This window comes from Oncorhynchus mykiss, chromosome 2 (genome assembly GCF_057628025.1).
Source record: "Oncorhynchus mykiss isolate SJ-2025 chromosome 2, ASM5762802v1, whole genome shotgun sequence".
In the NCBI taxonomy this organism is placed as follows: Eukaryota; Metazoa; Chordata; class Actinopteri; order Salmoniformes; family Salmonidae; genus Oncorhynchus; species Oncorhynchus mykiss.
Window position 1 is genome coordinate 27989519 of NC_143023.1, and position 27316 is coordinate 28016834.

Here is a 27316-nt window from a genome sequence, read left to right on the forward strand (position 1 = left end):
CACCCACTTAAATGATCATTTTCACTTTTACTCAAAAATAATCCGAAAGCTATTCAGAGCTGCAGCCTGATAAAGTTGACTGTGTATGACTCAGAGAGAGAGAGAAGAGAGAGAGAGAGAGAGAGAGAGAGAGAGAAGCGGCTGTGTGGGAATGATTACATCAGCCTGAGCGGGCCCTATGATTGGTTAAGGAAGTGTGGTTTGATTCACTACCTAAAAGCCCATGGCTGTAACCCTTTGTGAGAGAAGCAGAGGGAAGTTGTCAACTAGCCGGACTGGAAATAGTGCCATCTGCTTGCTCTGTCCTGCACTAGACAGAGGAGAGGAGATTATGTGACAGGTACCATAACAGGCAGCCACTGACAGAGAGGAAGGAACCGTGCTGTACTAGTCTTTTTTTCGACCAAGTTGAGGAGAGGGTTGTTCGTCTGTGTGTGTTCTGTGCGGAGGCAGGCTCACTCCAAAAATGCCATCGTGCTCTCCTGACTGCTGCCTATTACAGGCCGTAGAGGTAAGCTCTTAGAGCCATATTTAACCGCTTTTCCCTTTTTCTCCGAAGTCTGACAAAGGTTAGCTGAGACGGGGGTCAAAGTAATTGCTTTAAAGGTCGAAGATAATTTGTCTTTTTTTTATTTTAAAGATATGACAAGCGAGGAGGGAATGTGTGAGAGGCTCAGAATGGATCGAAGCCCGCTTGAAAGGAGGAATCGTCTTTTTCTTTCCTGTCGAAAGAAGATATGATGTTCTGTTGTAAAGGCTTTGAATTTGTTGAAGCTATAGCTGGAGAAGGGAATGAGAATGTATTTTTCTAAGGCATCATGTTCAAAGGGTGCGTACTGTAGCCTAAGTGGGAAGGCTAAGGAAGCTAAATTCCTACTAAAATCTCTTTGGAGGAACCAGAGGGAATAGGATCCGTGCTCAGAGGGGGATTTATCAGGGCTTTATCTGTTGTTTCTATAAATGTGCTATATTCCTCTTTACAGTATCTTTCTATACAGTTTATTTCAGTGTCTTTCTATACAGTATCTTGTTCTATACTGTATCGTTCTATACAGTATTTTTCTATACAGTATAATTAATGTATCTCTATACACAATCTTTCTATGCAGTATCTTTCAGTCAGTGGGTAATCTCTATGGAAGCAGGTGGTGTGGATTGAAGGACTAAAAGAGTTCCCTTAGTATTTAAGCTTGAAGTATGATTCTGATGAGTGTCACATTTTATGATTTTAGAACCTATATTCTCCCACAAACCGCTGCCATTGAGAATGGATTGTATATGTCTGGTATGCTCATCAAACACGCATGGTTATGAATGAAAGTGAATTAGCTCTTGGTATTATATTGCAAATGTTGTGCTATCTAGTTATGCTTTCTATGTAAAACTGTGCCTGTCTACGTCTGAACTATGCGCCTCATCTATCTGAATTATGTCTGTCTGCCTACGAGGTTGTGTCTGGGAATAGTTCTAACATGAAAGGGCCTTTTCTTTCCTCTTTTAGATTATTAACATTTTCAGCGAGGACGGCATGGGGAAAGTAGTGGAAATCCCAGCCGACATGACTGCAAGAGATCTTTGCCAGCTCCTCGTGTACAAAAGCCATTGTGTGGACGACAACAGTTGGGCACTTGTTGAGCATCACCCTCTCCTCGGACTAGGTAAGTGGCAACCTGGTGCGCTGGATGGGTGGGCTGGTGGGCAGGCTGGCTGGCAGGACATAGCCTAGCGCTCCCTCCCCCCTCGGCCCTCGCTCTGTGAGAAGCCGACTGGATAATGAACATGTTCTCCTGCTCATGTTAAAGTCAACAGAGGTCTCGCTATGGAAACCAAGAGTCATCATAAATAATAGATAGCCTACATCTGTAGCCTATATTTTCTCTTGTATATCATTATTTTGGTTAACAGTCATTAGCTGCCTGTCTGTGCCTGCTCTTAGTCTTTTAGACGGTTTCAGAGTCTGGTGTATGGGGCACCTTATATAGTACACTACTTTTGACCAGAGCGCTATGGGCCCTGTTAGATGAAGTTCACTATGTAGGGAATAGAGTGCCATTTGCGACGTAGTCTGGGACAACGGGCTCTTAGTGCAGGACCGGGAACCCTCCTGACATCACCCTCCCAAACCTTAGTTTGTTACCGTACCTGCGAACGGATATACGGTCACTTACAGTTAGAGATAAGAATGTACCATAATATGGTCACGTGTAATAATATGGTAATAATATGATTAGAGATGTTATTTTATCTAATTCTGGACCAGGAATTGGCTCATCACTGGCTCATACAGGTACCTTGCTCTGTCTAGTTACTGTATCTAGCCAACATTTGTACAGGGACTTTACTTTGGGCTTATACCATAGCTGAACAGGATAACGCTAGTCTCACTGAATGTTAGATGAATTGATATTGGGTTGTGTAAGTCAAGACGTAGAATGCTTAATGTGGCGGCATTGCAGCGATTTGTTAAGAGTTCTGAGAAGCAGAATGCTCCAAACTTCAACCCCCTAAGGAACGAGCAATTATAAAACACATGTTGTGTCTGAGCTTATACAGTGCCTTGCAAAAGTATTCGGCCCCCTTGAACTTTGCGACCTTTTGCCACATTTCAGGCTTCAAACATAAAGATATAAAACTGTATTTTTTTGTGAAGAATCAACAACAAGTGGGACACAATCATGAAGTGGAACGACATTTATTGGATATTTCAAACTTTTTTAACAAATCAAAAACTGAAAAATTGGGCGTGCAAAATTATTCAGCCCCTTTCAGCCACTTTCAGTGCAGCAAACTCTCTCCAGAAGTTCAGTGAGGATCTCTGAATGATCCAATGTTGACCTAAATGACTAATGATGATAAATACAATCCACCTGTGTGTAATCAAGTCTCCGTATAAATGCACCTGCACTGTGATAGTCTCAGAGGTCCGTTAAAAGCGCAGAGAGCATCATGAAGAACAAGGAACACACCAGGCAGGTCCGAGATACTGTTGTGAAGAAGTTTAAAGCCGGATTTGGATACAAAAAGATTTCCCAAGCTTTAAACATCCCAAGGAGCACTGTGCAAGCGATAATATTGAAATGGAAGGAGTATCAGACCACTGCAAATCTACCAAGACCTGGCCGTCCCTCTAAACTTTCAGCTCATACAAGGAGAAGACTGATCAGAGATGCAGCCAAGAGGCCCATTGTCACGCCCTGGTCGAGGTATTTTGTGTTTATCTTCATTTATTTGGTCAGGCCAGGGTGTGGCATGGGTTTTTGTATGTGGTGTGTTTTGTCCTGGGGTTTTGTTAGGTATTGGGTTTGTGGCTTAGTAGGGTTATCTAGTTAAGTCTATGGCTGTCTGAAGTGGTTCTCAATCAGAGGCAGGTGTTTATCGTTGTCTCTGATTGGGAACAATATTTAGGCAGCCATATTCTTTGGGTGTTTTGGTGGGTGATTGTCCTTAGTGTCCTTGTTCCTGTCTTTGTTAGTTTACACAAGTATAGGCTGTTTCGGTTTTCGTTTCGTTCATTACGTTCTTTTGTTTTGTAGTGTTTGTATTAATTCATGTTTACGTTTGTTCATTAAACATGGATCGCAATCTACACGCTGCATTTTGGTCCGATCCTTGTTCTACCTCTTCGTCAGAGGAGGAGATAGAAGAAAGCCGTTACACCCATGATCACTCTGGATGAACTGCAGAGATCTACAGCTGAGGTGGGAGACTCTGTCCATAGGACAACAATCAGTCGTATATTGCACAAATCTGGCCTTTATGGAAGAGTGGCAAGAAGAAAGCCATTTCTTAAAGATATCCATAAAAAGTGTTGTTTAAAGTTTGCCACAAGCCACCTGGGAGACACACCAAACATGTGGAAGAAGGTGATCTGGTCAGATGAAACCAAAATTGAACTTTTTGGCAACAATGGAAAACGTTATGTTTGGCGTAAAAGCAACACAGCTCATCACCCTGAACACACCATCCCAACTGTCAAACATGGTGGTGGCAGCATCATGGTTTGGGCCTGCTTTTCTTCAGCAGGGACAGGGAAGATGGTTAAAATTGATGGGAAGATGGATGGAGCCAAATACAGGACCATTCTGGAAGATAACCTGATGGAGTCTGCAAAAGACCTGAGACTGGGACGGAGATTTGTCTTCCAACAAGACAATGATCCAAAACATAAAGCAAAATCTACAATGGAATGGTTCAAAAATAAACATATCCAGGTGTTAGAATGGACAAGTCAAAGTCCAGACCTGAATCCAATCGAGAATCTGTGGAAAGAACTGAAAACTGCTGTTCACAAATGCTCTCCATCCAACCTCACTGAGCTCGAGCTGTTTTGCAAGGAGGAATGGGAAAAAATGTCAGTCTCTCGATGTGCAAAACTGATAGACATACCCCAAGCGACTTACAGCTGTAATCGCAGCAAAAGGTGGCGCTACAAAGTATTAACTTAAGGGGGCTGAATAATTTTGCACGCCCAATTTTTCAGTTTTTGATTTGTTAAAAAAGTTTGAAATATCCAATAAATGTCGTTCCACTTCATGATTGTGTCCCACTTGTTGTTGATTCTTCACAAAAAAATACAGTTTTATATCTTTATGTTTGAAGCCTGAAATGTGGCAAAAGGTCGCAAAGTTCAAGGGGGCCGAATACTTTCGCAAGGCACTGTATCTTCATTACAGCAGATGGGTAAAATGAGAGTACTGTATTTCTGGGAATGTTTAGGCCTAAACACTGAAATATAGGCTACCCAATATGTACGCACAACATAAAGGGTAACAATTATATGCAGTAATTATTTTGGTTTTATGTTGCATATGTGAAGAGGGTGTAGTTCATATTGATATGTATGTCTGAATTATCCAGGTTTTGAACGTTTTTTTTTTTTTTTAATGAATAAACGTCAATTTCCTTTTGATATCCTGAGCGCATTATAGTCCAAAGGAAATGGCATATATATTTCAAAATCTTCAAACTAATAACATTATATGGCGGTTGGAATACAACAATATTACACATCTGAAGCACAGGCCTCTAAAGCTCTAAAAAAATACTGTCACATGATCTGTTCTGATTGGTTTGATGTCAGCGCTTAGGGATACCCAGTATAACATCATCCCTCTACAATGGCAAAATTCTACAGACTATGGATGCATCTCAAATGGCCCTCTTTTCTTATAGTGAACTACAAGGCACTATATTGCACTATAAAGTGCCATTTGGACACAACTTCCATTCGTTGTAAAAGGAACCAGGGCTGATCTGACCTTTAGAAGCCACCTGAATGGAGCTAGGGCAGGCCCTCTTTGGAGAGTCCAGTCCACTAGAGGCAAGGCAAGGTCACTCTTCATAATTGCTCCTTAATCTGACCAGGCCTGTCCAGATGGGCTTTGTTGTATAAGAATGACATCCAGCCAATTAGATATGTTGCTTTCCCAACCTTGCTCCCAATCCCCTCGCTAAGGAGGAAACTGGAAAAGACAGGGGGAGACACAGGTCCACAATGGAGACAGAGTCCCTGACTCCCTGGTATAAAGAAGGCTACGACTCATTATTGAGTCGTATCTTCTCTTCAGAATGGAGATAGTTGAAAGACAACCCCACAATCAGTGGGGGTGTTTCCTTAGAGAAAGAAAGAGAGAGAGAGAGAACGAGAGAGCGAGCGAGAGAAGGCCACTGTCAGTCATCGGGTGAATAGAATAGCTGATAAGAATAATGGCCAATGACCCTCCCTCAGCTTCCCCCACAACGGGTTATAACCTCTACAGGCTTTAAGCTAGTGAGTCAGGGGCTTGACTGACTCATGGTCAGAGAGGACGTGACTCACCAAAGAGCCTCAGTAAAGGCAAGGTAGAGAAGGTACTGGATTGACTCTCCATTTTTTGGGAAGTAAGCGGACTAGAATCCAACCAGGTTGCAACATCAGTATGATACTACCCACATAGTTTCTGAAAACGTCCACATTGTCTATTTCCTCTTTCTCTCCCTTTTAATGAGTGTGAGTATTTTACTGCATGTCCAAGAAAGCCTGGGCCCTTCCTCCCCAGTCCCCAGTGTCTCCTTTCCTGCTGCCAAAATCTATTTAGGAATCCTGCTTCCACAGTTGGATGTGAAACATGTGTTCCTGCAGAGAGAGCAGGGGCCAGGCAGGGTCAGTGGGCCAGGCAGGGTCAGTGGGCCAGGCAGGGTGAGTGGGCCAGGCAGGGTCAGTGGGCCATGCAAACAGCAGGGCATGTATAGCATATTGTTTGAGAGAGGGGGAAGTGAATGTATGCTCAAGACATCTACAGGATGGGGGGAGAGGACTATAGCAGGGTTGGGGTCAATTCCAGTTAATTCAGAAAGTAAACCAAATTCCAATTCCAAATGTTCCTCGTTGAAAAGCATTGAAGAGAATTGGAATTGGAATTTCAGTGTACGTCCTGAATTGACTGGAATTGAAATGGAATTGATCCCAACCCTGGAAAATAGTGAGAACATGCTGATTTGTCTGCAAGTTTTGGATAAGATAAGGGGGTGTGTGGGGTGGAGTGTTAGGTTGAGGGGGTGGGCAGAGTACGCAGGGAGTGGGGGATTGGGGGGGGGGGGGGGGGGGGTCATATGCTGAACTGCTTGTTCTTTCATTGTTTGCTCTACACCCAATGTTCAGGACATGAAAATTATTACAATGTTGTTATTTTTCTTGTTAAAGACGTGATATTGTGTCCTTATTGTAGGCTTCCATTTGGTAACTAGCTCCTTCTTTCTCTCTCTACAGAGAGGTGCTTGGAGGACCATGAGCTAGTGGTACAAGTGCAGGCATCCATGACCAGCGAGGGCAGATTTCTGTTCAGGAAGAACTATGCCAAATATGAATTCTTCAGAAATCCCTTGGTAGGTTGTTTTTTTGTTTGTTTGTTTCCAAGGAATCCCAGAGCTCACCTGCAGAGTTGTTTCCTTGTCCTATTTATATTCTCTACATGTGTAAACAGTTATAACAAGCTAAACAGCCTGGATTTTATTTTTTTGTTTACAAGCAATGCATTTCATAAATGAGTGGATAATGTTTGGTTGGGCATGTTAAATGTAGCATATTACCCAGAAAAATCCTACTACACTCTCACAATCAAGTGGGCCTCATCTTTCACTCACTTTATAGGAATGTACCCACTCACACTCAGAAAAATTAACAGATTGTGATAATACTGTTAGACTGGTGGATATAACTGTCCAGGACTCAGAAAGACTAGGCTAAACCAGGGTCCGGGAAACTGTCCCTGAACATACTTATTTAAGAAACAGTTTGAAACTAGTTTGAAAAGCTATGAGACAAATACTATTGTTTAATGTTTTTCTTCATTTTCATTTGAGAAGGGGGATTCATTTAATGTCTCCTGGCGTTCCACCTTCATCCTTCTGAGTTTCCTTTTACCCATAACCTCCTTGCTAAACGACTGCTTTCGTCTCACACTTACCAACAGAATTTCTTTCCCGAGCATATGGTTGCATGGTGCCAGGAAACAAATGGTGCAATCCCACCATCTCAACTTTTACAGGTATGTGCCGTAGAACCGTAAAGACTCCACTACCTCAGCATACTGCATACTCCAGTCTGTGTTGTGTACTGTGTCTGATCGCCTTCAAAAATATCACCTTTGACCTCCTTGTACATGTCTTGTCAGAGAACAGACTGTAACACTTCGATGTTCTGTTGACATACGAGTGTCTCTGCACATGCAGGCCAGGCGTGCCTAACAGAAAGACAAACAGACAGACATTACAGCTTCTGAGGGGAAGCAACTGTGAGAGGGGAGTAAAGGAACGTACTGAATGTTATAGCACAGCGCATCAGGCCAACATCCTCCCATTCTGCACCAGGCAGCACAGCGCAGCTGCATGGTGCCTTTAAAGACCTGAGCCTCTAATGGAATGAAGTTTACATGTTCAGCCTGCAAATGTAGCAGTGTGACAAAGCGTTATTAAAAGGTCCATGACTGGAATCCATCCACTATGGCAGAAAGCTTTTAAAATGATACCATCCCCTGACATGGTCAGATTGAAGGAGCAGGCTGGGGGCGGTTCCAGGAATCCAGTGAAGGCAGATCATAAACAGTGAATCACTTAAAGGTCTCTATGCTATTTCCTGGTTGCAAAAATTCTAATAGTTAGCCTACTTTCAGTCATTATGTAGAGAATCAGTGTGCTGTCTAAACCACTGTAAAATAACTTTTGACCAAAAATAACCATGACCAAAAATAATGTATTAATGTATTTTCAGCTGTTTGAAGCTGGTGTACAGAGCCGGGAGTGAAAGACGGAACTTAAGAACGGGAAGCATAGAAATGGCACACATAAAACACATCTACCTCTTCTTAGACTTGCTTTCAATGAGAATGTCAGATCCTTAACTTAAATTTCTATGTCGGTTTGGTCGGGTCGTCAAAAAGTGACGTATTGCACCTTTAATTAGTATCTTGTCAGGTCAGGAGACAGTGTCTGAATGTGGCAGAGAGAGTTCTGTATTCTGCAGGGCATGTTAAAACCAGTAGGTGCTTATCTTATCGCTCCAGTCAGTTCTTGCAACAACTTGCTGTCAGAATCATACCTCCTTGTTGAATTGTCTGTCTCTACAGTGTGTATGTGTCTTGGTTGATACTGTTACATAAGACAGAACATCTGTCTGAACATTTCTCTCCCATGTTTAAAGTGGCTCATAAAAATTGGTATCACAAGAATGCCAAGATTGTTCGTTATATAAATGTTTGTTTTCTGGCTCCGAGCCCCATGAAAATGATGATGTTTGATTTGTGCTAAAGCCTTCTTCTCTCTCTCTCTCCTTCTCTCAGAATTTCTTGAACTCCAGCAGTTGTCCTGAGATCCAGGGCTTTTTATACGTGAAAGAGATGGGCAGGAAATCCTGGAAGAAGCTGTACGTGTTCCTTAGACGCTCAGGACTTTACTTTTCTACGAAAGGAACGTCGAAGGTATTAGGTCAACCCTTTTCTACTGTATGCTTAGTACACTAACTCTGTTAGTGTTAGGCTTGTAATTGCCGAATCCTTGAGCCAATATCCCACATGTAAACTGCGCTAGTAATGGCCTACAAAGTCTAATACTTTAGTTGCTAGTTAAGAGGCTGCTTGCCTCAATCATCTGTGTACATTCTTGCTGCTCAGAGAGGCCTGCCTTCTCTATGTCCCATACAACCACACAAGCTGCTATTGATTTGAGTGGAGCTCTGCTCTCTGTTACCTCCAGGCTTAAGTTTCTTCGTGATGAAATGACATCGGCTATTGATTTATCCTCCACAGGAGCCCAGGCATTTACAGTTACTAGCAGACCTGGAGGACAGCAATGTCTTCACAGTAACAACAGGCAAGAAGCTACACAGTGCGCCGACAGACTACGAGTTCTGTATAAAGGTACGTTCAAGAGAAAGAAAGGCCTCTGCACTCGAGGCATTGCAAGTCATTCAGATGCTCATATGTTGTCTATTATTCCGCTGTCTTCTATGGAGGACAAGCCGTCTCCTATTACAGTTATTGAACAGTGTCGTGTCTAGACTGTGTCTGCTTCCCAAATGGTGCACTATATAGGGAATAGGTTGCCATTTGGTATGCATCCTGTATCTTGCTGAGACATGCCTGACGAGAGGCAGGCTTCGCTGCCATTGTGTGCTCTGTGTTGACCCACTTTCTGGCTATATAATAAATAGATAGAGAATCAAACCAAAATCGAACAAAATCCTATTTTATTCTGCAACAAGATCAGGGTTGGGGAGGTTCCTTTCTAAATGTAATCCGTTACAGTTACTAGTTACCTGTCCCAAATTGTAATCAGTAACATAACTTTTGGACACTTTTTAGATTACCTCAACTCGGTAATTAATGTAGTCTGATTACTTGTAGATTACTTTCCCCTTAAGAGGCATTAGAAGAAGAAAAACATATTACCAATTGAACAACATATATTGCAGGATAAATCAATGTTAGAGGTTACATAACTGGCCATAAATGAATGTTGCATTTTACTTTATGGGTTTGTTATGTCGGCTTCTTCTAATCCATTCTTTCTAATTTTATACAGATAATAATACAATTAGCCTACAGTATTTAGTCATTCCAATTCATTTAATACCCCTTTATCTTCAAGAATAAGACCTAGAAATATGGAAGTATAGATTAGGCAAATTGTTTTACCTGAGCACAACCCAAAAACAAAGGATGTATTAGCCAGCACTACTCTGTTGTTTCTGTTGTCATGGAGGACTGAATTGGGCTCATTGCTTCGAGTAAAAAAAATAAATGCTGCTCTCATGGAATGGCATGCTTTGAGAGCTTCCCGAAAAGAGCTATTTGCATGTAAAAAATGTATGCCGTATGCTGCATATGCTATAGGCCTATTGTATATGTTTTTGTTGGTGACACTTTGGTATCTGGATAATTTGCAGCTGTTTAAGTCTAAGTGTGTGAGTTTGATCATGTATCCATTAGGCCCATGGGCATTTTGAATCCGCACACATTAGATTGAGCAATAAAAGCCCAACTCGTGGTCTTCTTAAATTAAACTTGTTTTTGACAGTATGGAGCGCAATACCACAGAGGAGTTTAGAAGGGAGCAACTCAAACTTTTATTCCATAGGCTGGGATCCGCACTATACAGCTGTTGAGGATGTGCATTTTTCACTCGCTGTCAACTGGTTGCAAAAACAATGATTGATAGGCAGCTTAAACTTCAATTCGACCGTTATTGGGTTAAAATACACATAAGCATTTGTAAATAGCCATCTACAACAATCACAATCCGTAATGAGCAAATAACTAATAGAGAGAGCAGCGGTGCGATTCACATCATTGTGCCATGTAGATATCAATAATACGTGATATCTGTATCGCCCGTAGACTCACCACTGCTGTCATCCTTACTTCTACGCATGTATTCAAGTTGAACCATCTATGGACTGTAGCCTACAAAAGCCCATTCCTGCTCTTTTCCCGCAATCCATCTAACACATTTGGTGTGTCATCATAGTGGTCTCAGACTCGCTCAGGTGGAGAAAATTAAACTTACACCTTTTTCAATGCTGTTTGAATGGCATTGAGATAACAGAAAGGTGTCAAATAATTTCAAAGTAATCCTAGAAGTAATCATCCAGTTTTTCAAAAGTATCTGTAATCTGATTACAATATTTTGCTGGTAACATAATGGATTACAGTCCCCCCCCCCCCCCCCCCCCCCCCCCGCCAACCCTGAACAAGATCATCTATCATCTCATGGGAAATGTTAATGTACGAGGGAGGAGGGTTTTAGTACAACCATACTGTCTGAATGGTTGTTTCTAATGATGAGGTGTTTATTTGGTCTCTCTAATTGGTTGTTGTGTGTTAATTGACAGCCCAACAAGAGGACTGAACTGAAAGAGTTGAGGATGTTGTGTACTGAAGACGAACAGAGCAGAACTTCCTGGATGACAGCCTTCAGACTCTTCAAGGTACCAACGCCATGGCAACAAGCCCTCAATACACTGCAAAAGTAGTGCCTCAGTTATTACCAGAGGGTTGTATCAGATGCCAGTTCACTTGGGTTGTTGTGAGAGTCAGTATTCAAAGTAGCATGGTATAACTATCTATCTCTATGAATTTTATGAATATTTTGGAAGGTTTGCTGTTGGTTGACTTAACCCAAACAAAAGCAAACCTTTTCATTTGTGGATATTCTCCTTATTCTTCACAGTATGGAATAGTCCTCTATCAGAACTACAAGATTCCTCAGCAGAGAAAAACTCTGTCACACTTTTCAACACCAGTGGTAAGCCTCTCCTTTTAGCTCCTTACAGGTGCCAGCCAAACTGTTGTTAACATCCAGACTCTTTCTCGGTTGTCTTTCTTGATTCTTTGTGTCCTCTATTTCGGTGATTCGAACCAGCAACCTTTCGGTTACTGGCCCAACACTCTTAACCGCTAGGTTCCCTGTCCAGTGCATTTGAGGAGAGAGGAGGACTTCAATGACAGACAATTGAGAAATAGCCCTAGTACTGTAACAGGGCATTTTCTACATTGGAAGTATATTGACATTGACACTGCTTTGTCTCCCCCTAGCGGAGTGTGTCCGAGAATTCTCTGGTTGCCATGGATTTCTCAGGAAGGATAGGCAGGGTGATAGACAATCCCTTGGAGGCCCAGAGCGCTGCCATGGAGGAGGGCAATGCCTGGAGGGTGAGTCTCTTTCTACAACATTACTACAACCTTACTACAATGTTACTATTACAATGGTTCTACAACAATAATATAACCTTACTACAACGTAACTACGTTACAGCAATGTTACTTCAACGTAGCTACGTTACAGCAATGTTACTACAATGTAGCTACGTTACAGCAATGTTACTACAACATAACTACGTCACAGCAATGTTACTACAACGTAACTACGTTACAGCAATGTTACTACAACGTGACTATGTTACAGCAATGTTACTACAACGTAACTACGTTACAGCAATGTTACTACAACGTGACTATGTTACAGCAATGTTACTACAATGTGACTACGTCACAGCAATGTTACTACAACGTAGCTACGTTACAGCAATGTTACTACAACGTGACTACGTTACAGCAATGTTACTACAACGTAGCTATGTTACAGCAATGTTACTACAACGTAGCTACATAGTCACAGCAATGTTACTACAACGTGACTACGTTACAGCAATGTTACTACAACGTGACTACGTCACAGCAATGTTACTACAACGTAGCTACGTTACAGCAATGTTACTACAACGTAGCTACATAGTCACAGCAATGTTACTACAACGTAACTACGTCACAGCAATGTTACTACAACGTGACTACGTTACAGCAATGTTACTACAACGTGACCACAATGCGACTCCGACGTTATTAAGATATTACAATGCTTATATAACCTTATGGTCTGAAAGAAAACTTACTGCTGAAGCGTTGGTGATTTATAAATAATCTGAGCAAGAGTGCAACAACTTTTCTTTGGGTCATGCTTGTCACAAAGCTATCATGCTCTCCGTCACAGAGAACCTTTTTATTAACAAACTAATCCATGTTTGTGTGTTCTGTATCTCAGAAGAGAAGTCAACGGATGAACATTCTAGGTAGTCCCAGTCCACTACATCCCTGTTTATTAAACTCAGGTAATTCAACAACATAAGTTCTCACAATCCCTGTGTTATTTGAGTTGGCTACATTCTGTGTAGATAAAGCCTTGACCCTGTCCTAAAGCTCTCCTTTCCACTTCCACGTCCAGTTATTCACAGAACACAGCTGTGGTTCCATGGGCGGATAACGCGAGAAGAGTCCCATCGGATGATCCACCAACAAGGCCAGGTGGACGGGTAAGACTCCTCAGTCTCTGCAACCACACAGCCAACCTAATATTTGATCAGGATTTATTTCGTTATTAAAGTGCCTTGCATCTTCAGAATGTCCAGCCCACATGCCAACACATGTTGGATTTAAATTTGTAAATTTGACAGACGTTGAAGTTTTCACCAAAGACTGATTTTCTGCTCAGGTTGTTTCTCTTGAGGGACAGTCAAAGCAACCCAAAGGCCTTTGTCCTCACACTGTGCCATCACCAGAAAATTAAGCATTTCCAGATCTTACCGGTAAGTGAGCTTTACCTTGCCTCTGGGCTTCTCTCTTTGACCTCCCCCTCTCTCTTATGTCTACAGGCACACTAGAAAACCAAGTAAAACAGCCAAAAATGTTATGGAGTAAAGTAACTTTTGTTGTTCATTACTTCCTCTTGTTCTCACCTGACTGTTGTCTCTATGGTCCGTCCTGCAGTGTGAAGAGGACGGCCAGATCTTCTTCAGCCTTGACGACGGGTCCACCAAATTCACCGACCTGATCCAGCTGGTGGAGTTCTACCAGCTCAACAGAGGAGTCCTGCCTTGTAAACTCAAGCACCCCTGCACCCTCGTAGCCTTATGACCCCTGACCTATGACTTGACCGGACTCTGCCTAAAAACAAACTCAATACTTTTTCTTTAGGAGAAGCTGATGTGGTGAACTCATGTTGTTGTTGATGTGTCATGAGCTGCCAGAGACTGCGGATGGAACAGGACGGAGTGGTTGGGGGGTTAGGACGGACGCCAGTGGACTTCAGTGACCTCTGTGTTCCGGAAGGAAGAAGGAGATATAAAGAAGCAAAAAATAAAGCAAAAAGATGCACCACGTTGTTATTAACTCTAATATAAAAATGTATAAAACATTTTCAAGTTTGTATTCATAGTCACCAATAAGCTCTGATCCACTGACACGGTTTAGTGACAGTTTATGAGATCAAAGTAGTTTTTATTTTCCTTGTCCAATCATCAGGACTTTGTTTAGTCTGGGCCACTTTTTTACATAATGAAAGTATTTTTTTGTGTTACAAATCATCTATACTACAACCTTTTTTTGAAAAGCTGATTGTTTTCTAGTGTGGCGCTTGTGAAACTGGGAACAGGCCTTTCCATACTTTCTTCTCGTTACCAACAATGGCACATCCCTCCTGTGTTGGAGGGATGGATGGACAATCTGATATTCGGAAAAAGAACATCACGAGACGGATCACGAGGCCAGCTGTCTCTGTCAAGCTGTGGGAAAGGAGAGGCTGGAGCTGGTAACTTAGGATGGAGCTGAAGGAAACTCAAGGACTACACAGGATCCATTCATTCCACTCTCATAGGACTTTTCTTTCTTTCTTTCTTTCTTTGGTGACCTCACAGGCTTTTGTGTTCATAACATTTTAGTACTGCATCATCAAATGTGTTCTTAGTCTCTTTTAGTTTCTTGTCAGTAGTCTGGAGTGTATAGATTTCTAATAGTCACACAACAACTCAATCACTACATCCAGTTCAGTGTTAAATCAATCCATCATCAGCTCCACCATCCGGTGTTCCACATGCAACCACATGAACTTCCCCCCAAAATATAAACTACTACAGGTATTCATTCACTCCCCGTCTCATCCACTCATTTAAGTCCACGTAATAGGTAGCTGTTGAGGTCCACGCTGCTAGCCTAGTCCTATACTGTGTGCTATAACCAACCCTTCTATTGTTGCCTACAGTACGTATTCAGAATGGCACTAGGCTACCAAGCTGCTCCTCAGGTGATAACAAGCAACATAACAGCCAAGGAAGGCTCTGCTCTTGGGTCTCTCTTGGTGTCAATGTAATAATAATCTATATGTAAAACATTGGAAAGCACATGGCCATCTTGTGGACTGTAATTCCATGTTGTAAGCACTCTGAAGACATGGTTATGATTATATGACTAAAACCTAACTTAGGCCAATGGGGAGGGTGCCACAGTTTTCTTTTAAACCCACCTGTTTGCATTCCCTCCGTCAGAACACAGGGAAATATAACCACTACATCAACCTCTTGTGATCCACTAGAGGGATCTGACGAGCTCAGAGTTGATGTGTACAGTCCAAGGTCGGTCTGTCTGTTGTGCTGTCTGTAGAATTGAACTGGAATCAATCGACTCATCTGCTGTGAGGACCCATCTTCTTAATCCAAGTGTGTGTCCCAAATAGCACCGTATTCTCTACATAGTGCATTACCTTACTTTTGAGTAGGGCCCATAAGTGTTTGGTCAAAAGTAGTGCACTATATCGGGAATAGGGTGCCATTTGAGACCGAAGTCCTTTAATTTCGGACTTGTTGCTTTTCTTTTCGATGATGTGATTGAATGATTGTTTTTAGAACAGACACTGTGAAGCCCTAGTAATGGATGATACCCTGAAGTGGAAGGGGTTTTACTGTCCAGCCTCGTCCAAGGTTGCAGTGAACACACAGATTTGTAAAGATGTTTTTACCTGTAACGCAACATTAAGAAAGAGCCATCTTTTTATTTTATTTATAGTGTCTTAAGCTGGATAGATTCAGATACAGAATATTAGCCACACGATCTACAAGTTCTGCACAATGACATTTTAAAAAATAAGATGCAATGACTCAATCATTTCAAGTATTGTTTCGCAAATGTATTTATTTATCTAGATGTGAGTGATTACTTGAAATGTAGCTCTTTTCTCAGTGCTGTTCGTTACTGTTTCATCATTACCATGGAATGATTGAACCGCGTAATTATTACATAGCATCTATTACATAGCCTATAATTCATTTATTGCTTTTTATGTTTGAACACTCAAACTATTTTATCACCAACACTTACTATGAAGTAACATTCAAGTGGTGTTCCCTAATGGTTTTCATTCAGTAGAAAAAGTGTGGGGAATAAAAGTCACTAATATTTCAGTCACAGTGCGTTTCACATCGATATTCAGTTTAATGCTTTTCTCTCACATTCTTCTACATTTAGGAAATCTTTTCACATGAACTCCTCAAGAATATTTCAAACACACAGGTTGAATTAGATTACTTAATAAAACGTTTTTTTTTTTTTTTTTTTTTTACATATTTAAATATTTGACCTCTTCTTAAGTGTGAATTTCACTGATGCTGTCAATCGAACAGATTTCATATCTGGATATTTAATTCATGAGTTGATTTTCAAATTCATAGTTTTTTGAGCTGTCAGTTCGGTTGCTCTGTCCCTTTTCATTACAGTTAGTTGTCTTCCATTTTACAGAACGTTCACTCTTTAAACTTTGCGTTAATCAGAACTTTGTTTCTTGTCAGAAGTGAAGCTATACCTTTACAATACTTGAGCCACAATTACAAAAAACAAATTGGTGTACAGTACGTTAAATGGCCAAGTCTTTTCCACAGCGTAGTGTGTATTATCCTATTAGAAAGGCTTGGATGTGATGGCACCACTAGATGCCCACTGCAGTACCTTTTCCATGGAATTTTGAGAGCTACACTTCACTGTTTATTGGGTGTGACCAGAGCCGTGAATATATAATATATGTTAATGTGGGGCTCTAGGTGTGGCATCATTATGACTATACAATGAGCAGGTTAGGTGCCAAAGCTGTTTCCTACTCCTATGCTAAATTAGGTCAAAACGTTGGACAATATATCTTCCCATTGGTCAAAATTATTTCAGTAGAAATCAGTTAGGATTGCCTCCTCCGGTGGTACTCTTAGCTGTACAATGTTATATGCAACTCATGTAAAAATTGTGTACTGAATCAATGTACCATATTAGCATATGAAACCATGTAGATGCAACACTGTATTTAGGTTACAGATCACTATTATTACCGCATTGGCTTACTCTTAACTACTTATGAAATGAAGAAACTTGATTTATTTTAGTGGTTTTTATCATTTGGTATAATGTGCATATCGAGTTTATTTCTTGTGTGTTTCTCATGTAAAAACCTCTTCACAAATGTCTGTAATATTGAAATGTTGCAGGTATGGAACTGGAGTTGGCTTGGGCATGCATCTTTTCATAGTTCCTGCAAGTCATCCTAAGCTACTCGGACATCACTGACTTCTCAACACTAACTGTTTAGGCCTGTCAGATACAGATACATAGGTGTTTTTCATATTCAGAAACATTCATATCAGAGGCGAGTTCTCTCACATAGTGTCTTGCTATGAACTAGTAGAATGTTGCTAGTGACATTGAATCACCTGCAAAGTAGTGAACTGATGAAAGTGAATTAAGTAAATGTACTTTTCTATGTCAGAGAAATGAATGTAACTGGGTTGCTCAGGGTTGACATGGAGCCTGTTGAAAACTGGTCTTATCGTCAGACCAGTGACATTTTGTATGTGCAACGAATACATTGTGTAGTTCTTTTGATCAACTTGGGGTTAATAGTATTTCAATATTTTCTTTAGTAAGTAGTTTGGCCTTTATGATGTTCTTTCACCATACCAGTAGTTTCTCCCAAACAGTAGTACAGCACAGTTGATTTAAGGTGTCCTCTTTTCTCTTGTGTAAGTCTGTCTGTCTCAAGAAGCCTAAAACGCAGCAGGTGCCTCTGATGACCTTTTTCTCTGCACTAAAACCAGAGCTGACTTTGGACCGTTCATGGGAACCTTTTCCAGTGATCGATAATGACTCTTGTGCTTTGCATATATTGTCACAATGCAAGATATAGTGACTGTACAAAGGAGTAAAGCAAATATATATAGATCTATATAAATATAAACCATTATGTATTTCAGGGAATGCAAAAAAAAACAAGAACCTGTATCTCTTTTTAAGAGAAAGATCCTGTATTCATACTGTGCTTTGCTTTGATCTGTAAATAGCTGAATGGCTTATATATCTTAATTGTAACCTTTTCAGGTATTTTTGTACAAATAAGGGACTGATATGTTCTGTTTATTGTAATTAGAATAAAACATTAATACATTGCTATTCATTTAAGCTGTGCTGTTTTGTCTTGGTAGGGAAGTCCTCATCAAGGTAATTACAAATGCATTTAAATCACTGTACTCTATTTGCAAATCATTCTGTTTCTTTTGAATACTGTTGCAAATGCTACTTCTAGATGGGATTACAAATCTACTCCAACTTTCCATGAGTTTAGTTATATATTTCCATCTAGCTTGAAATGTTCAACTGTACGTGGGGTTGTACTTCACCCTGTTTGCCCACTAGATGGCAGACAACCACTATAGCGAATCAAATCCTCTACTTAAACTGGCAATCATCCATTGAAACAATAACAAAGCATATTCCCCACACTATGTTTCAGTAGAAAGCTGAGGGATGGGGCTGGAGTAACTATTCTCAAATTCATAGACAGAGCTATGGATGCAAGGACTGACCATGATATAGCAATTAAAGTTTGTTTTGAGGCCATGTGGTTTGTTTACATTTTCTTTGTTTACAAACATTAAAGTAAAACAAGCTTATATTTTGGGTTCTGGTGGGGGTACGACAGTTGGATTAAGCTCATGAGGCATTTATAAGTTATATTCTTCAAGAATCAGTGGGAAGCTACTTATTTTAACTTAATTTATAAATCCCAAAAATTATGTAGCAACTGCAGATTGCCCCTTTAAGAGACAAATGTCATGAACTAACTTTCAAATGTTCAGGATTGTTCACGTCCCAACAATCAATATTCCTTCAAAAGCATTACAGATGTTGGCACAAAACGGTTAAGAGCTGAGAGGCACAGAATTTGACTTGGAAAATGTACTCTATACAGACCTAATGCTGTGTTAATAACATCTTGTAAATTCGTAAATACAAGCGTACAACTGTAAAGAAAAATCCACTTGACCGCCCCTCCAAATGGTAATTACTAGGAAACTGTTCTATTATCCCTGAGCTCCGACTTCTCCCATGCTGAACTCTGACGTAATCCACTAAGGATATGACCTCTATAACAGTATTTTCGGCAGTTAAATGAAACAACAAAACATTATTTATTAATTTGGTTTGTGAACACTTTAATTTGTTTGCGAGCACTAGCTGTACTTTTAGTTTATGGTTGATGTGGCTTTTTTGCCATTAGTCAACGTTTCTCAAGTTCAAGGGACGTGAATTCATCTAACTCGTATTCTCAACTTCACAATTGGTAATTACCACTTTGCCACGTGGTTATGAATGCAGCATAAGAATGGAGCAATCATCCAGGCCCCATAAGAGAATGTAGATAAATCAACATCCTGGTTATGCAGATGAGAATTGAGATGTACTCTGATTTTCAGATGACGAGGTATCATGTTATCTTGCTTGAGGTCTTTCATCAGTTTGACATCTGGCCAGTCTGTATAAACTAAAATGTGTATCTAAGCATTACGATATCCACAGACCCTAGAGGATGCATAACCACATATATTTTGGAACTAGTTTTAGCTTGTTGACAGTGGGTTAAGTCTAAAATATTAACCCTGAAGGCAAAAATGTATAAAATCAACATAGTTCACATTATTTCAATTTACTTTATCAATGTAATGCATTTTACCCAGATTTCCACCACAAATCAACAAAGGAGTTTGGTTTATTGATTTAACTATATCAAATATCAACCGAAACAGTATACTTAAAATGAGTCATAACAGGGTTTATAAGTAGTTTGTAAATGTTAAATTAGTAGTTTATAAATGGTTTATAAGTATGTAATAAACAGTTATACCCCATTGGTTGAAATTATGCTTGTCAGTTAACTGCTTTCCAAAACCCAAGATTATGAGGCTTAATTGATAAGTGGTAATACTAACAGTAATATCAATTAACAATAGTAGTTATAATAGTGCCGTGCAACAGGTGTGTACTAAGCCTTTGTGTCGATCAGGCTGTGTGGAAAATTAGTAGGATCTCATTAACTCCTTGTGAATCAGCCCTTCCTGCCTGTGCACACTGCCTTGGCCAGGAGCCACACTCCCATTGGCTGGCTGAGGGGGGCCACTGGGCAGATAAAAGAGCTGTGCTCGCCGCTCCTGCTGTACACCACTGCACACTGCTGCTGTGTATGAAGACTGAAGGAGAGGAGGACCCGACCACGACTGTGCCCGACAACGTGAGTACACCCACCGCCAACCACCTACTACCACCCACCATCTACCCACCCACTGCTCTAATACTCTTATGGTTTTTCAGGACTGCAGGTCTCTACTGGGCTGCAGAATATATGCACACCGGGGGCTGTATGTACAGTATCTTAGTAAGAGTGCTGGTCCAGGATCAGGTCCTTCCGGTGTATATATAATCTTTGTCATTATGGTCCAAAGGTCAAAACTGTTCCTATATCAGCACTCCTTAACTTGATATGTACAGCTCTGGCAGAGAGGATTGATAGAAACAACAACACCTGAATGACTATGTTGGGTTGTACACACACTTACAAATTATCTTACAAATTCCAAAAGGGTTCTTCGGCTGTCCCCATAGGAGAACCATTTCTGGTTCCAGGTAAAACTCTTTTGTGTTCCATGTAGAACCTTCTCAGTAAAGGGTTCTAACTGGAACAAAAAGGGTTCTACCTGGAACCAAAAATAGTTATTCAAAGTGTTCTCCTATGGGGACAGCTGAAGAACCCTTTTAGGTTCTAGATAGCACTTTTGTTCTAAGAGAAGATGGCAATGTTCATATGTCTCTGTTGAGTGTTGCATGCATGGGTGGCATTCAGAATGATACGCTTCTGTAGATGTACTGTGGTGTTTCGTAACAGCTTGATAGACTATAGTGCAATTGCTTTTGTTTTTTTTCTCTCTTGCTTCTCTATTGCTCTTGAAATTCCCTCTGATCTGTGTCATTTGAATCAGAGCGTTTGTTCTATTACAGTTAGCTTTATGTATTGAATTTTGTAGGCTGTCGTTCCCCATTTTGATAAATCTTCAATATGTAAACACTGCAAGAAACTTGCTTACATACCTTACATTTTTAGCCTGCATGGGTTATTTATCATACATTTCAGATTAGGCCACCACGGAAACAGATTAGAAGCCTCTTTTAGACACTTTGTTTCCGTGGTGCTGCATGGGAAATCCTGCACTAAACCACTTGCTGAATGTTAGTTTAGAGATGTACATTTTGGAGTCTGGATAGGGCATAAAGAGCCAGAAGTGTACCAGCCCGGTGATTAGGTTAATCACCACTAATGGAATTTTCTGTTAAGCAATCAAATAGAGCAGTAGATTTAGTGGGACACACACACACACACACACACACACACACACACACACCTGCATTAGTGCGGATTACAGGGGACTATCAGTAGCAGTGTCAGTCAGGGGCAGAACACCTCTCTGTCCTGTATTAGCCTCACTATGTTATCTATCTGATCAATACATCAACTCACAATATAGGTCTGTAGTATTTGTCATGCTGCTCCTGTGTTCAAATCAAATTGTATTGGTCGCGTGCACAGTTTAGCGGGTGCAGCGAAATGCTTATGTTCCTAGTTCCTATCAATCAATACAGTAAATGTCAAACAAGCACACAATAATAAAAAAATAAATATATAAAACATTTAATGCAGTTTATATATAAAAATACTATGTAAACTTTATTAAAGTGATCAGCATTCAATTACTATGTACATAGGGCAGCATTCCCTAAGGTGCAGGGTAGAGTACCCGGTGGTAGCCGGCTAGTGACAGTGACAAGGGGTAAAGTAGGCTACTGGGCAGTCTCTTGGTCCTAGCTTTGATTCCCCTGTATTGTGTCTGCCTTGTAGATGAAGGACCAGTACGAAAAATAGCTGTAGTTACTACAATAAGTCGCCTTTGGATAAGAGCATCTGCTAAATGACTAAAATGTAAACAATGTATTTTAAAAAATGGTAGTGGGGTCAACAAGCCGTGGCTCGGGTGGCTGAGGTCCTTGATGATCTTCTTGGCAATGTGTGCTGCACTAAATAAACATTGCTTAGGTTTACTTCCACATTTCTCCTTCTCCCAAATCCAGTCAGCTGATGTTCTGAAAGAGAAAATCAGCCGGGCTAGACAATCTGGACCCTTTCTTTCTAAAATTATCTGCCGAAATTGTTGCCACCCCTATTACTAGCCTGTTCACCCTCTCTTTCGTGTCGTCTGAGATTCCCAGAGATTGGAAAGCAGCTGCGGTCATCCCCCTCTTCAAACGGGGAGACACTCTTGACCCAAACTGCTACAGACCTATATCTATCCTACCCTGCCTTTCTAAGGTCTTCAAAAGCCAAGCCAACAAACAGATTACCGACCATTTCGAATCTCACCATACCTTCTCTGCTATGCAATCTGGTTTCAGAGCTGGTCATGGGTGCACCTCAGCCACGCTCAAGGGCCTAAACGATATCTTAACCGCCATCGATAAGAAACATTACTTTGCAGCCGTATTCATTGATCTGGCCAAGGCTTTCGACTCTGTCAATCACCACATCCTCATCGGCAGACTCGACAGCCTTGGTTTCTCAAATGATTGCCTCGCCTGGTTCACCAACTACTTCTCTGATAGAGTTCAGTCTGTCAAATCGGAGGGTCTGCTGTCCGGACCTCTGGCAGTCTCTATGGGGGTGCCACAGGGTTCAATTCTTGGACCGACTCTCTTCTCTGTATACATGAATGATGTCGCTCTTGCTGCTGGTGAGTCTCTGATCCACCTCTATGCACCTCTACGCAGACGACACCATTCTGTGTACTTCTGGCCCTTCTTTGGACACTGTGTTAACTAACCTCCAGGCAAGCTTCAATACCATACAACTCTCCTTCCGTGGCCTCCAATTGCTCTTAAATACAAGTAAAACTAAATGCATGCTCTTCAACCGATCGCTGCCTGCACATGCCCGCCTGTTCAACATCACTACTCTGGACGGCTCTGACTTAGAATACGTGGACAACTACAAATACCTAGGTGTCTGGTTAGACTGTAAACTCTCCTTCCAGACCCACATCAAACATCTCCAATCCAAAGTTAAATCTAGAATTGGCTTCCTATTTTGCTACAAAGCATCCTTCAGCCAAACGTACCCTTGTAAAACTGACCATCCTACCAATCCTCGACTTCGGCGATGTCATTTACAAAATAGCCTCCAATACCCTACTCAACAAATTGGATGCAGTCTATCACAGTGCCATCTGTTTGGCACCAAAGCCCCATATACTACCCACCATTGCGACCTGTACGCTCTCGTTGGCTGGCCCTCGCTTCATACTCGTCGCCAAACCCACTGGCTCCATGTCATCTACAAGACCCTGCTAGGTAAAGTCCCCCCTTTTCTCAGCTCGCTGGTCACCATAGCATCACCCACCTGTGGCACGCACTCCAGCAGGTATATCTCTCTGGTCACCCACAAAACCAATTCTTTCTTTGGCCGCCTCTCCTTCCAGTACTCTGCTGCCAATGACTGGAACGATCTTCAAAAATCTCTGAAACTGGAAACACTTATCTCCCTCACTAGCTTTAAGCACCAGCTGTCAGAGCAGCTCACAGATTACTGCACCTGTACATAGCCCACCTATAATTTAGCCCAAACAACTACCTCTTTCCCTACTGTATTTGTTTTATTTTATTTATTTATTTATTTATTTTGCTCCTTTGCACCCCATTATTTTTTATTTCTACTTTGCATATTCTTCCACTGCAAATCTACCATTCCAGTGTTTTACTTGCTATATTGTATTTACTTTGCCACCATGGCCTTTTTTTTGCCTTTACCTCCCTTATCTCACCTCATTTGCTCACATCGTATATAGACTTGTTTCTACTGTATTATTGACTGTATGCTTGTTTTACTCCATGTGTAACTCTGTGTCGTTGTATGTGTCGAACTGCTTTGCTTTATCTTGGCCAGGTCGCAATTGTAAATGAGAACTTGTTCTCAACTTGCCTACCTGGTTAAATAAAGGTGAAATAAAAAATAAAAATAAACTTGTACCCTTTGAAGATGAATTACTAAAGAAGTATTTAGGTTTGATGCTGTGATGCTCATTTGAAATGGATACTTGACACTGCCTCTGACTGGATGAAGACTTGGATGAAGACTTCCTGGAATGAGATCAAGGTCAGGTCATTTGACCTCACTCATCCATCCACTCGGGTCATGTGACAGTGTTGATGCCCATTCTGTTTTTTCTGTGACACCGGGTGCTGTAGATGACCTGTAGGGCAGGCAGTGTGCTCCCGATGGTGTGTTGGGCTGACCGCACCACCCTCTGGAGAGCCCTGAGATTGCAGACGGTGCAAATACAGCCTGACAGGATGCTCTCAATGGTGCATCTGTAGAAGTTTGTGAGGGTCTTGGTGGCCGGATGTCATGTGAAGGGACCATTTCAGGTCCTCAGCAATGTGCACACAGAGAAACTTTAAGCTTTTGACCCTCGCTCTAGATGTGGATGGGGGATTGCTATCTTTGCTGTCGCTTAAGTCCACGATCAGATCCTTGTTTTTTTTTACGTTAAGGGAGAGGTTATTTCCTAGCACCAGTCTGCCAAGGCACTCACCTCCTCCCTGTTGACTGTCTTGCTGTTGTTGCTAATCAGGTCTACCACTGTTATGTAGTCAGCAAACTGAGTTGGAGACGTGCTTGGGTGAACAGGGAGGACATGAGGGGGCTGGGCGCACACCCCTGTGGGGCCCACATGTTGAGGATCAACGTGGCGGAGGTGTTGTAGCCTACCTTCACCACCTAGGGTTGGCCCATCAGGAAGTCCAGGTCCCAATTTCTACAGGAATGGGTTCAGATCCAGGTCCCTGAGCTTAGTGATGGGCTTGGAGGGCATTACGGTGTTGAAAGCCAAGCTATAGTTGATGAACAGCATGCAAATTGTAGCGGGTCTGTATGCAAATTGTAGGGGGGTCTAGGTTGTCAGGTAAGATGGAGGTGTTATAGTCCTTAACTAGCCTTTCAAAGCACTTTAATGATTACAGAAGTGAGTGCTATGGGGCGATAGTCATTGAGTTCAGTTACCTTCGCTTTCTTGGGTACAGTAACAATGGTGGACATCTTGAAGCAAGTGGGGACAACAGACTACCTGAGATTGAATATGTCTGTAAACACTTCAACCAGCTGGTCTGCACATGCTTTGAGGACATGGCTTGGGGTGCCGTCTGGGCAGGCAGCCCTGCGAGGGTTAAAGCGCTTAAATGTCTTACGTTTAGCCACGTAGATCGGGAGCACACAGTCCTCGTGAGTGGCAGGGGCCCACGTCAGCTCAGTGTTGTTTTCCTCGCAGCAGGGCAAATACGTTTTTTGTTTTTTTTTTTCTCCCCAATTTCGTGGTATCCAATTGTTGTAGTAGCTACTATCTTGTCTCATCGCTACAACTCCCGTACGGGCTCGGGAGAGACGAAGGTTGAAAGTCATGCGTCCTCCACAACCCAACCAAGCCGCACTGCTTCTTAACACAGCACGCATCCAACCCGGAAGCCAGCCGCACCAATGCGCCGGAGGAAACACCGTGCACCTGGCCACCTTGGTTAGCGCACACTGCGCCCAGCCCGCCACCCGGGAGGCCAGGGCAAATAAGTTTAGTTTGTCCAGAAAGCAAGGTGTCGATGTCCACAATATGGCTGGCTTTCCCTTAATGCTAAATTGTGTGTGTGCGTGTGTGCGTGTGTGTGTGCGAGCACACGTGCATGTACTCGGGGATTAAGTGTATGGGACTGTTACTAAAGGTTGGGACAATAAAGTGGGACATTTGTCTGTTCCAGTTGTACAATGGACGCTGCAGAGTTCCGGAGGAGAGGGAAGGAGATGGTAGACCTGATAGCAGATTACCTGGAGAATATAGAGCAAAGGCCGGTGTACCCCGACGTGGAGCCTGGGTACCTGCGGTCCCTCATCCCTGAGGAGGCCCCTGAGGAGCCCGACACCTACGAGGACGTGGTCAAAGACATTGAGAGGGTCATCATGCCTGGGGTAGGCGGCTTAGATTATTATATTATTATAGAGAAGGTGACTATTGATTGAAGGGTGATTACAGCTGTAACATGATGGTAATACTTTGCTTGAAGGTGGCATACATAAGGCCTTTATAACTTGCTCTAGGTCAGGTACTCTGTTATTGGAGATCTGCTTTCTCTCAGATTTCATCAGTGAAAAGTTCATAATTAAATATTATAATATTGATGATATCAATGAGCTGTTTACCCAGTGGCATCCGGGCCACATTGAACGATCACGAGAACATGCACAACAGTCAATGCACCCAGTCACTAACCTCTAACCCTGTGCTGCTCCCAACCTCTTCCAAGGCAGTAAGAATACACATTTCCACTGTACAATGGATAAATAAAGATCTATTTCAAGAGGTTATTCATTATATTGAATACATGTGTTATAATTGTTGTTATTAATCATACTGCAATACTCATTATGACAGGTTTCATAAAGGTGTTGTGAATCTCTTATGCATACTTCCTTATGAATAGGTGGTGCATATGGAATTAAATATTTTGGTCTGGGTCTGTTGACAGTGGTTTAGGGATCATTCAGAAGGTGTACAGTAAGGAGCTTCAGTGTTGAACGTTTTGCTAACGAGACAAGGTGTTCCATTGTCCTTTGTTGTCTGTACTGCGCAATCAGTTAATTTAAGCTCACATTAACTGTATATGACACGTATTACCATATAGTTGTTTTTTTACAAGTGGTTGGAAAATGCCACGCATTCTGTGGCCTTTCACGTGGCAAAGTTCAAAGACTTTAAATGAATGATTAACCTCACAACAATAATCTCACTGCCAGAGAAACAAACCCGTTTCAATCTATCTGCCCCCGACTCCCAACCCAAACTCTTTCCTTAGCTGTAGCATGAAAGCCGTTATTCCATTATCAATCATTATCATCTTTTTTTCCTCTACCACCTCTGCTTTTAACAGTGTGGAATAAGCCCAGTTAGTCTAATGAATGACTCACCGTGGGAAAAGCATGTAAGGGAGACAGACAGGGACACTGGCAGCCTCTAGCTTGGTGCCCCACACAGGCACAAGATGGGAATTCAGCCTGGAACAGT

The 27316-nt window shown here is 41.7% G+C and overlaps 2 protein-coding genes across 5 annotated transcripts in view; both read left to right on the forward strand.

The window, feature by feature from the left end:
- LOC110485935 (growth factor receptor-bound protein 10) overlaps positions 1 to 18291 on the forward strand; it is an 84284-nt gene extending 65993 nt beyond the window's left edge. For 3 of the 4 annotated variants that reach the window (XM_021557181.3, XM_021557189.3, XM_021557198.3), the window contains 12 exons: positions 1502 to 1658; positions 6749 to 6864; positions 7452 to 7526; positions 8817 to 8954; positions 9282 to 9392; positions 11366 to 11461; positions 11704 to 11778; positions 12069 to 12185; positions 13075 to 13141; positions 13255 to 13342; positions 13522 to 13615; positions 13797 to 18291. In XM_021557181.3, coding sequence (XP_021412856.1) covers positions 1502 to 1658; positions 6749 to 6864; positions 7452 to 7526; positions 8817 to 8954; positions 9282 to 9392; positions 11366 to 11461; positions 11704 to 11778; positions 12069 to 12185; positions 13075 to 13141; positions 13255 to 13342; positions 13522 to 13615; positions 13797 to 13943 — 1281 coding nt within the window. In that variant the 3' untranslated portion in view covers positions 13944 to 18291. Of the gene's footprint in view, positions 1 to 121; positions 512 to 1501; positions 1659 to 6748; positions 6865 to 7451; positions 7527 to 8816; positions 8955 to 9281; positions 9393 to 11365; positions 11462 to 11703; positions 11779 to 12068; positions 12186 to 13074; positions 13142 to 13254; positions 13343 to 13521; positions 13616 to 13796 lie in introns of those variants that run through there. The other variant, XM_021557228.3, reaches the window with a different exon arrangement.
- Positions 18292 to 20236: 1945 nt separating this feature from the next.
- The window catches only part of LOC110485968 (aromatic-L-amino-acid decarboxylase), a 31612-nt gene continuing 24532 nt past the window's right edge, over positions 20237 to 27316 (forward strand). The window contains exons 1-2 of the mRNA XM_021557241.3: positions 20237 to 20403; positions 26016 to 26223. Of these exons, the coding sequence (XP_021412916.1) occupies positions 26023 to 26223 (201 nt within the window). The 5' untranslated portion in view covers positions 20237 to 20403; positions 26016 to 26022. The remainder of the gene's footprint in view (positions 20404 to 26015; positions 26224 to 27316) is intronic.